The 11,730-nt window shown below is 41.7% G+C and overlaps 1 protein-coding gene across 3 annotated transcripts in view; it reads right to left on the bottom strand.

Moving 5' to 3' along the window:
• Positions 1 to 1,104: 1,104 nt before the first annotated feature.
• The window catches only part of mboat2b (membrane bound O-acyltransferase domain containing 2b), a 14,994-nt gene continuing 4,368 nt past the window's right edge, over positions 1,105 to 11,730 (bottom strand). For 2 of the 3 annotated variants that reach the window (XM_041975527.1, XM_041975528.1), the window contains exons 3-13: positions 11,454 to 11,531; positions 9,674 to 9,769; positions 9,544 to 9,599; positions 9,404 to 9,458; positions 9,141 to 9,324; positions 8,189 to 8,381; positions 7,982 to 8,085; positions 7,830 to 7,894; positions 7,598 to 7,730; positions 3,895 to 4,046; positions 1,105 to 3,098 (exon numbers count right to left, since the gene is read on the bottom strand). In XM_041975527.1, coding sequence (XP_041831461.1) covers positions 2,930 to 3,098; positions 3,895 to 4,046; positions 7,598 to 7,730; positions 7,830 to 7,894; positions 7,982 to 8,085; positions 8,189 to 8,381; positions 9,141 to 9,324; positions 9,404 to 9,458; positions 9,544 to 9,599; positions 9,674 to 9,769; positions 11,454 to 11,531 — 1,285 coding nt within the window. In that variant the 3' untranslated portion in view covers positions 1,105 to 2,929. The remainder of the gene's footprint in view (positions 3,099 to 3,894; positions 4,047 to 7,597; positions 7,731 to 7,829; positions 7,895 to 7,981; positions 8,086 to 8,188; positions 8,382 to 9,140; positions 9,325 to 9,403; positions 9,459 to 9,543; positions 9,600 to 9,673; positions 9,770 to 11,453; positions 11,532 to 11,730) is intronic. The other variant, XR_006009058.1, reaches the window with a different exon arrangement.

Raw genomic sequence — 11,730 nt, 5'->3', positions numbered from 1 at the left:
GAGCCTCCTTGTGCTGTTCATTTTATAGCCAAGCATCTCAAGAGTAACTGTTGCTGTTGTGTTCTTAATAAATTAAATAAATATATATTTTAAATTTATTGTTTTTATTTCAACCATAGATTAAATTGGAGTGCATTCATTAATATTAACTCAACCAAATCTGCATAGAAAACTGGTTGTCTAAAATGTTTAGTCTTGATGTTTCATGTGTAACATTTGTTCATGTCTGCAGTTAGCTGAACTTTCGTAGAGCCACAACATTAGTTTATCTGATAATAACAAGAATGCAGAGCATCAGCAGAAATCTTCTCCATATCAGTTAATGAGGGTGTAAAGTGCAGTGAATTGGCAGGAAGTCAAGTCTTAATAAAGTCCACAGTGAGTATCAGTCCATCGCCTCCACCCATTGATTGAAACCAGTTGGTACAAAACTGAAAATAACTGACAAACCAAATCATCAGTTTTTTTTTCTACTGCTCACATTACTTCAAATGCAGATTAAAAATGGGATGATCAAGTCACATCACAAAACAAGCAGACAGACGGGATAGACAGAAACACCAGAACTTGCCTTATTAAAGAAAGGAGATACGTGTGTCTCACAATTTCTTTCGAAGTGATGAGGATTATATTTTTTTCTAGCAGTACTTACTGTGATTGTGTGGATTAATATGGGAACACCAGGGTGAGCAGAAGATGTATTTTCTACAGCAAACAAATTAGTTCAATTATAACTTGTTTGTTAAGTATAAGGTGCAGTTTTCTTATCAAGATGTTAGAGAAAATGGTATTTTAGGGGAGTGACTGAGATATTCTGTATTACACAGAATATTTCAGTTTACATATTGCTTCAGCATACCTTTAATTTACTTATGGGTTTTGTATTTTGTATATGGATTATATGAACATCTCAAAGGCAAGACAGACATTACCTGCAATCTGCCGACAAAATTCCCCAAACAGTTGGAGCATGTGTTTCTTACCACCATGTGGTCCAAACAAACACATCAAACCTGTGGATTGTTGTCTGGTTGGTTGTCCATTATTATCATTAGCAACCTTATCTCTCCAACCAGTGTCATAAAATAACCCACAAGACATGCAAACAGTAAAACATACAGCTTTATTTTGAAAGACAAAACATGGCAGTTACTTATGGAAGGTAAAATACTGGGCTACAGAACTGTGTTCAGTGGTTAAAAGACAAACTGAATTAAACTGTTTAAATTAAACCAAAACTCGAGCTTGTCTGAAAATCATATTTAGGGCTGTTGAGTCCTGTTTGCTAACCTTCCCTTTAGCTAACCTGCTGAGCCAAACCTTCCTGCTAGCTAATCTGCTGAGCCAAGCCTTCATGTTAGTTAAAGTGCTAAGCCAAGCCTTCCCATTAGCTAACCTTCTAAGCCAAACCTTCCTGCTAGCTAATCTGCTGAGCCAAGCCTTCCCGTTGCTAACTTTAAGAGCTGAGCCTTCCCTTTGGCTAATCTGTTGAGCCGAGTCATCCTGTTAACTAACCTACATTGAGTTAATCAACATGAACTTGTTAGTTTTTATCACAGTCAATGTTAACTGAATTAAACTTAGATAAAATGAATCCAAACTGTTTGAATTTGACTGTTTAAGTTTCCAAGATGAACTGTTTGCTAACAACTGTTTCTATCTAAACTGAACCATTAGCTAACATGATGTCAGTGTTTGAGGCGGGACATGGGGCTTCTTTGTTTCCATAACATTTCAGACTATTGGCAAGAAAATGTCCAAATCAGACAGATGTGTTTTAATTTCAACCAACGGTCGGAATAACAGGAAACAGCTAAGAAATAAAAACTGGATCCATGTTAACTGCATTTTTTCTAAAAGTTATGTTTCATGGCGGACGTATCCAACTACAGTTTTTCTATTTGTTAAAACTAATCCTCCTGTGACAGTTTCAGGAACTACTGTGAGACTGTATGGATGTGATTTTAATTGTACATGTAAAAATCAAGTTTCATTATGTAAAACAGTTTCAGAAATAACCCTAACAATATAAAGAACTGTCTTAATGTAAGTAAAGTTGGTGAGTTTCATTGTGATAGCTATGGTTAAACATTTTGACCTCTTTTCTCTGTCTTACTTTCATACAGGCAGTTCATACAGGTAGTTAAAATGTTGGCGACTGTTTTCACTACTAAACTTCAAAACTAAACCATTAGCTGAATGAAAAGTAAACTTTAAGAAATTTCCTTTTATAAAGGATGTGATATAAAACGTGATCCTAACATTTTAGTTCACATCTTGAGAGTTTTTTTTCGAGTTTCAGCACATTTCTTAAAGTTTTCTCTCTGTTTTGGAAGAAATGAAACAACTTCAACCAAAACTGACATCTACAAATGTAAACACATTGAGATAGTTAATACTTTTTTTTTCCTTTTTCTTGTACAAATCCAAACAACTAAGGCGACTGAGTGAAATGATTATTGGCACTTTCTCCAAAACTACCTTCTTCTTTTAACACTATGATGCTGTGGTTTAATCAGGCTGACTTTTGTTCATCCTACTCATTTACATTTATGTAGTTGTTTGGTGTATCACTCAAAATTTGTGACTTCATTCATTCAAATACTTTCTTCCTGTGACAATAAAGAATTGGTTTAATACCATGGCTGATTACACACAGCTGCTTCATAAAAACTCACATTATGTATTTATGTCCTCCAACACTGACCGTTGGTTTCAACCTTCCAGCTTATAGTTCTGGCAGTCGGACTTCCTTTCAAAGACAATACAACCCACGACCTGCTTTCATGTACATCTCCGACTGAATCCAAATAATACAGTTTTGGGTATTGATCCAAATCCAGTCCAGCAATAAGGTCCCTGGGCCTGTTTGACTCCTTCTAAACAACTCCATGGAAATGTGACGTACAGGATTAGTCTTTGTCCTGTCTCATGTAGTTTTTTCCTTCTGGCTGTAGGTGGAGTCTGCTGCCTCCAGGGGGCTCTGGACTTGACCTTGGTGGCAGGTCTTCTGGTCTTTGAGGCGCAGATGTCTCGGTTTGACAGGTAACATCACAGCGAGGAGAACGCAGCCGATGTGGAGGCTGAAGCACCAGGACCTGGAGAGAACGTGGGGAGTGGGTCATCCTAAATTAATTGATCCACCAACTGAATGATAAGAAATGAATTGACCATCAACTCTTTTAATTAACATACAGACATTGTGTTTTCAGCCTCAGTTGTCAGATGATGAGGCTAAAATGATGTAAGATGAACGTATCAATAAATATAGCAGCATAATTTATTATGCTGCATTTATGCTACTATTTACCTACTATTCTCACAAAACCAACTGCCACTCCACTGCTTTTGGCGCCATTTATTCCAGAGCATTATTGGTTTTCTTTTCAGACACAGAGCTTTCCTCTCACTTGTTTATCTTTGGCTGCTCCTGATTGGACATTACTGTCAATTTAAGCTCTCTGATTGGTGGAAAGTTTGACAGGAAGTGGCTTCATCATCCTTTCCTGGTCAAGATAGACATCTCTTGGCAACATAGTAGTGATATCGAGCTTTTTTATAATGAAAATGTGGTAAATAATGTTATCATGGATCATTCATGGATTACTCTGAATAAACACTTCATTTTGCAGCTCGATTATAAACCTTATAAATGTCTGTAAAATTTCTGTAGATCACCTAAAGGGTAAGCTATCCATCACAATTTACCCCACAAAGTTACACACTACTGTTCCTGAGAAACTGTTGACAATATAAGAAATAGTTCTCTGGGGCGATGACAATCTAGCAGAGTTTTAAAAGTTAATTACTTCAGTTTCACACAACATGAATTAAGTCTAAATGAGTCAGAGTTCAACCTGAATGACACAAAACAAACGTGACAAACATACCGACCTGTAAAACTTTAATGACGGGCCCACGGACAACAGGACGAAAGGGACCACTGTGTAGCAGATGGCGATCTGAGTGGCTGCCCACGTGATGACATCATAAACCAGTTTGTGGGTGGTGGACTGTAGGAAGTATGGCCGAACGTTGTGTCTGACCTGTGAGGACAAAGCACTGCAATTACTGTCTGTAGTTACTTAGGTATCTTACAATTTAGCATGATGCCATCTTCATGTGCTGTGTTCTGTTACATAGATGAGCACCAACAGAGGGCGCTAGGGGACTGCATGCTGTGAGACAGAGGTGAAGAATAAAGTTGGGAGTGAAGCATAGTAACAGTCTCCTGTTAGTTCTTGTACACGTGCTACTAAACACCACATTTTGGCGACGAGGATGGCCATTTCCGTACCTTTATGTCCTGTCCAGTCCAACCTGCTATCGTCTTCACTACGTGGTTGAAGATGTTTGAGAAGTACATGCTAGTTGTTGGTGCTACCAGGGACAGTTGGCCATGACGCCAGGACACACCATTGTTCTCCATGTGCTTGGCACTGAAGGGCAGAGACTGTTTTATACTTTGCCGGATACAGGTACATCTTACGCCTCTGCGGTGGAGGAACTGATAAAGCATTTTGTTCCTAAAGTAAACGTGATTGCAGAAATTTTGACAGAACACAGAGACGTGGTGAGTCAGTTAATGAGTTTCTGGTTGCACTACGTGAGCTTGCTGCTGCTTGTGAGTTTTCTGGAGGACCAGATGCTTCATGATCCATTACCATTACATGAAAACGAGCCAGACTGTTTCTGGAATCCGACTTGCTTTACAAACTGAAGCTGGCACCACCAATTGATGCTATGGCACCACCCAGCAGGATCACATTGCCAACCTACGGAGTGCTGGATGCTTTGAATGAAGCGGGACTCAAACTGAATATGAGTAAATTTAAGTTCAGTCGGGCATCTTTGTCTTTCCTAGGACACACCATTGCAAAAGATGGACTCTATCCCAACAAAGACAGAGTCAGCGCAGTGGCTCATGTGCCTGTCCCATATGACACAAGCTCCTTGAGATCATTTCTTGGTCTAGCTTTAGGGTACAGGATGTTCATCCCTAATTTAGCTACTGCTGTTGAACCACTACGTGCCACTCAAAGACTATACTGACCCGAAGTTCAGCTGGACCACTGAGACTGAGTACAGCTTTGCTGAAATCAAAAGACTGATACTGGAGAGTCCTGCCCTGGCACTATATGACCCTGCTTAGCCGTACTCACACAGACCCATCAAGACAACACAGAGGGAACAGCTGCCTTTGCATCCAGGACACTCTCCCCTGGTGAACATAAGTATTCTACTATTGAACGTGAAGCACTTGCTTGTGTTTGGGCAGTAGACTCAGTAGTTACTGCATGCTGCGTACTGACCACCAGGAACCAGTACACTGACAAAACTGCAAAAACTGCACCTGCACCACTTATACTTGTGGATCTTCCTAATGGTCCATGGGAAAAGGTGGACATTGACATTACAGGTCCTTTTAAGCATTCTGCATGGGAATGCTGCTATGCCATAACTCTTACAGACTATTATAGTAAGTGGCCTGAAGTAGCATTTGCCCCTACTGTCACTACTGATGTAGTTATTCAGTTTCTGAGAGTCTAACGCACCTGCTGCTGGAGTCTCGGACTGAATAATATTGGTTTATGTTAGAGTGTGATGTCTGTCACTAATAGACAATCTTTGCATGTACGTGTCGCGTTGTTTGAGCGTCGCAGTCAGAGCTCATTGCAACATGTCTCCTGTGTGTGTTCTTTAAGTTACTACGTAAGATTCACTCCATATGTGTGAGGGATGTCTACATCGGCAGAGGCATCGGAAGGGAGCTCATTCATTCACATTCACTCTGCAGCTCCACACTTGGACTGAATGTTACAAACTTTATCACATTTATTTTTTTCAGTGATTGTCGCACCCAGTGTCATTTAATAAACTCATCACCTGTCTTTAAAGGGCTAGTGCACCCTAAAATGTGTTGTTTCAGTTGTAAACAACATGTGATGAAAACCATCTATACTGTTGATAAAATGTATAATTTTTTTTTTTATTTAAAAAATGGGATTTTGTGGGTCAAAAATGGCTCATAATGCCCCCTACAGGGTAAAACCAGGTTTTTTTTCTGCCTCAAGAGACGGATAGCTCAGCTCCCTGAAAACGGACCAAATTACGCGCGTAACCTACGCAGAAGACGGACGAAACTGTCTTCTGCGTTGAGCATAAATGGGCCTTTAGAAGTTTTTAATTTCCGCCTGTAGGTCGGGATGAGATGAAGGACAGAGCGATAGGCGTCTTTTAAAACAATGCAGCAGTGGTCCAGTGTGTTTGTGTCACTGGTGGGACACTTTATACGCTGTCTGTATTTTGGGAACTTGTGTTACACAAGGAGGGATGTAGACGCCGACCAAAACAAAAGAAAAGAAATCCTGCGGTGAACAGAATTGATCCAGACTTTAGCGTTGGATCATGGAAGCAGTGGAGATCAGAAAGTGAACCCACACAGCCATGAACCGGGATGAGGGGGCTTTCCTGCTTTCACACACCTGGAGCAAAATCCTCCAGCAGCAAGCCATCAGCAGGGGGCGGCATCAACCTGTTGTTCAGATGAGCCGTATCAGGGGGTCGTGCGGCCTCAATGAACATCAGCTGATTTGTACATGTCACACACCATCCAGTGACATCACTGATGAAGACGGAAGACCGCTGTCGAAACATGTCAGGTAGACTTATGACAAAACTGTCTGCTAACATAAATAAATCAGCTGTAGAGAATTATAGACACTTTATTGAATTAGAATAAAAATGAGTCATGTAAACACAACAGCTGATCCAAGTGACCTCAACTGGAAAGAATTTTCAATCCGAACAAAATAGGGGTTTTAAACGTTTCACGATGGGATCAGCAGGAAAATATAACCATGTGTCATTCTGATGGTTTCTGTGGTGGATGTTGTTTCTGTGCTTGCTTGAACCACGTTGGGCTGAGTTTAAGGACAGATGGCAGCAGGTAAACAGAACGGGCCTGTGGTGGATACGTTTAGGTTGAAACTAAAAAAGTTGAGGATTACTGAGCATCACGACAGTTAAAAGGTTCAAAATTAAAAAAAGCAAACCTTCTTCATCTTCTTCCAAATTACTATGCACACACACGTCAAAAGCGTTACGATCATATTAAATCTTGCAAACACAACTGATGGGATCATTTTATCCAGCGTCCATGTAAACATGTCAGCTGGACTCTGATGGGATTGATGAAATAAACATGGCTACTAATCTGTTATACCGAACTTCATCGCCAGCATACCGTAGTTTTTCTATCACTTTTTCAGCCATTACTGAAGGAATAGTGAGAAACAAGAACCAAAAAGTGACCAACATATGAACGGCTGAATGGCTTTGCTTTAACTGAGTTCTGAAGCCAGTAATGTCACGTGTCTCATGTGAAAAGGGCTCAACATTCATATGGATTGGAGGACCAGAGGTTTTCCAGGAGAACATTAACCGAAGCCTCAGCAGCAGGCTGGGCTGTTGTAATGAGATGACCAAGGTTTTTTACTTTACCGTTTAGTGGTGGTAATCTCATACATGAGGAGTGTGTAGATATAACTGTGTGGCTGTTAGTAAGCTAAGCTAACAGCTAGCAGGGGCAGCTCACCGCTCTAGCAGCTAGCGTTATGACGATTCCGGTGAGGAAGGTGAGGTAGTATCCTGGATAGGCTCCGTGCCACATGGCAGACAGGATGAAGGTGGCGGCTGTCGGGTGGTAGGGACATCGCTCATAACACACCCTGTTTACCAAAGATCAGAAGTCAAACAGAAACATGCTTGATATTCTATACAGCATGACACATGTTAACATTCAGAGTGGATTAAATTTTCAGACGGACCTTTTGAGCCAGTGTGCCGTCTGAATGTTCCAGTTGTCCAGGAAAACTTTGAAGCTGGTGGCAAACTGGAGAAAACATCTGATCAGACTCCCTGCTGTTTCAGATGTTACACTGGTAATAAACATTGTTTAGGTGTTAGAGGCAATTCTCACCTCTATGTTGAGGATCCTCAGGTTGGAGATGAGGTCCCAGCGAGGAGAACCATTACTGTCGTAGCCGTTGAAGCCGAAACCGGCAGCATTGTTGATGGCATCAGCTGTTATTCAGGTGAGAGATTCATTAGACTTTCTAACAGTTTTAGAAACTATCAACAAACTGTTGTCTTAACAACAAACAGGACAAAGGTTTCAGTCACCCACCGAGCGTCCACACAAAATAGTACTTGGGTCTGGTGGTCACCATGGACAGATACAGGTAAACCACCTGAGCGTAGAAAGGTGTGTTGGCAATGAAGTCGTCCTCGATGTTCCGCTCCACGGGGAAAACCTTACACACCGACAGGAAGACCAGGAGGCAGAAGAAGGAGGTGGCCACTTTACGGACAACTTCCATCTGAGGAGACACACATTTGTTCTGGTTTAGTTTTCTCTACCTTCTAAATCCAGGGAGGAAACAAACCTGCAAGTCAACAAGCCAAAGTCCTGTATCTGCAGTGCACCCTGGTGGCCAGTTATAGCATCAGTCATAAACCCTAGGCTAAACGCTCCCTTAACGACTCAACATACTCATCTCACCGCGTAATTTTAGCTAAGTTAAATATGTTTTTATTTTAATCCTCTACGATGTTAATTAGCAGCTCCTACACAGGTTAATTTTTCAACAAAGAGCTGAGGGGGACTCCACAGGGAGGAAAGTAATGTTTTAATCTTCCAAGTCTGAGTCTTTATTTGGTTCATTAGCAAAAGGTAACTAACTAAAAAAAAAAAAAATAAATAAATAAAATTTTATACGTACCACTATTACTGTGTGATGTCTGAATTATTGTAGTACAAAAGGTACCCACCAGGGGGCAGAAGATGAGTATCAGATTGTTTACAACAGGGTTTTTACCATAAAGTGATGCAATAAGTTTCAGAAACTACATCAGATATGAGACTTTGGGTGTTAAAGGGTTAATAAAGTCAGAGGTAAGAAGGGGTCCACATGATCATTTCTTTCCAAGCTGTTCTAGTTAACTTAGGTAGCCAGGGAGATGCCATCAGATTGACTACATGGTCAGATTGTTTCTAAGGTGTTTGGAGTTAAAACAATTACTGCAGCTTGATCTGAATTTAACTGTATTAGTGACATGAAAACAACCATGTGACCTACGTTTGGTGATGGTTCGCTCTGGCTCATCTTGCTCTTTGACTTCCCGTCGGTGGTCTGGTCTCTGTGGCGGCGTGGGTCTCCTTCGATAAAGGCGATGTAGTCGTTGTAGGAACAGGTGGGTCCAGCCAGGATCCCCATGAAGTTACAGTTGTAGCTAAAGTACTCGAGCAGACTGGGCATCCGCCTGAAAACAAGAACAAACTGGTTCTTCTGTACCTTCAGACCAGGTTCCTGATGCTGCGCCAGAACTCATGGAGACAAACCTTATGGCCAAAATCTTCTGTCCTGCAGTCAGGTGCTCCTCCTTCCGAGCCATTCCTGTCAGAAAAACAGAAAATTTAAGAGTAAAATGGAAGTCTGAACATCAAACCTCCACCAGCCAAAAACTACAGTCCCAGCTTACCGTCATGGATTTCAAACGCCAGGCTGGTGATTTTCTGAGTGATCACCATCATGGGGCTGAAAGAGAAGAGCAGCAGTGAGTCAGACTCCACCAACATGATGCAAACCTATTTCAGGTGTAGCTGTCTTACCCGGTGAAGTCTGCAGAATACATGCCATAGTCGAAGACGTAGACCCGGGTGATCTGACACAGACTCAGATAGCTGAGAGCCACCACGAGGCAGTACCTGCAGCAAGCCACAGACATGACTGTCAGACCATCATCATCATCATCATCACCGTCAACGACATTCCTTATTTCTCCAGTAGTTCATTTCTACCCACACCATCACAGAACCCCGACCCTTAACCACCACAGAACCCTGACCCTTAACCATCACAGAACCCTGACCCTTAACCATCACAGAACCCTGACCCTTAACCATCACAGAACCCTGACCCTTAACCATCACAGAACCCTGACCCTTAACCATCACAGAACCCTGACCTGACCCTTAACCATCACAGAACCCAGACCTGACCCCTAACCATCACAGAACCGTAACCTGACCCTTAACCATCACAGAACCCTGACCTGACCCTTAACCATCACAGAACCCTGACCTGACCCCTAACATCACAGAACCTAGACCTGACCCTTAACCATCACAGAACCCTGACCTGACCCTTAACCATCACAGAACCCTGACCTGACCCTTAAACATCACAGAACCCTGACCTGACCCTTAACCATCACAGAACCCAGACCTGACCCCTAACCATCACAGAACCCTGACCCTTAACCACCACAGAACCCTGACCCTTAACCATCACAGAACCCTGACCCTTAACCATCACAGAACCCTGACCTGACCCTTAACCATCACAGAACCCTGACCTGACCCCTAACATCACAGAACCTAGACCTGACCCTTAACCATCACAGAACCCAGACCTGACCCTTAACCATCACAGAACCCTGACCTGACCCCTAACCATCACAGAACCCTGACCTGACCCCTAACCATCACAGAACCCTGATCCAGCCCCACACCATCACAGAACCGGTCTTTTAGACTTTTTCCGAACAGTCTGGACATTTCTTTTCCTCTTTGCTCCATTTTTCCAACAAAGATCTGGAACACTGATTTGTCTGACCACAATCCAGGTATCCACTGTGTGATGGTCCATCCCAGATTCCTCCGAGTCCAGAGAAGTCAACGCTGCTCCTGGCTCAATAAAGTCTGAAGTAGCATCTATATTGTAAAGTTTGATGAAGGTTTCCACAGTAATCCTTGTTCATGAGCTTCTATCCGCTGATGATGATGATGGTTCTGGATGCTGGTTCATCTGAGGGATCAGAGATCACGGTGTCCAGCTTGAACTTGCTTCCTTGTCCTTTAAACACTGAAAATCTCCCAGATTGTTTGAATGCTTTAATAATATTCTGACTGTAGAGGGAGAAATATGGAAATCTCTTTGGTCTTTCTTTGAGGAACTTTGTTTTATTGTTCAATGATTTCCTCACTTTTGGAGGCAAACTACAGATCTTCTGAACATCTCTGGTCCTCAAACCACCTGTTTGGAATAACAGTGTTATCACTCTGAACTGCTCCCATCCAAACATGTGTGGGGTGTTTTAGGTCTGAAATGTAAAAAATAATGAATATTTACAAATGAAGTGATATGAACTGTAGCTTCATGGCCGTAATGAAGGAAAAGAGGAAAAAAATAATTATATTGTTTTTTTGTTTGTGTGTTTTTCAAGCCATCCCAGCATGTTTTAGGGTTCCAACTCCTTTTCTGTCCACCTGGGAGATTAAAAAGGATCTAACTGAGGTTCTTTTTCATGGGTCCTTCAGATCCTGCAAACAAAGACGCCATCAAACCTTCAGACTCCACACTGATCTGTAAAAACTATATGAAGCTCACTTGTGCATGTGCTCCACTCCGGTCAGGATCATGATGCCGTAGGTGAGTCCACTCTGAACCAGGAAGTGAAGCGCGTACCTGCAGAACATAACAGAAACAAAAAGTCCTACATGATGAAGGAAAATTTCATGTATAAGACAATTCGCTTTACATAAATCATTAAACGCTTTAGAGCAAACTAAAACAGAATAAAAGAAATAAAATAGAAACAGAAAAAGGTAAAACAGAGAGAAACTGTTAACAAAATATATACAGTGAGGTACATATTCTGCAGGAT

This window comes from Melanotaenia boesemani, chromosome 22 (assembly GCF_017639745.1).
Source record: "Melanotaenia boesemani isolate fMelBoe1 chromosome 22, fMelBoe1.pri, whole genome shotgun sequence".
Classification (NCBI taxonomy): Eukaryota; Metazoa; Chordata; class Actinopteri; order Atheriniformes; family Melanotaeniidae; genus Melanotaenia; species Melanotaenia boesemani.
The sequence above is the reverse complement of the archived record's forward strand: the minus strand, read 5'-3'. Positions and strand labels throughout refer to the sequence as shown.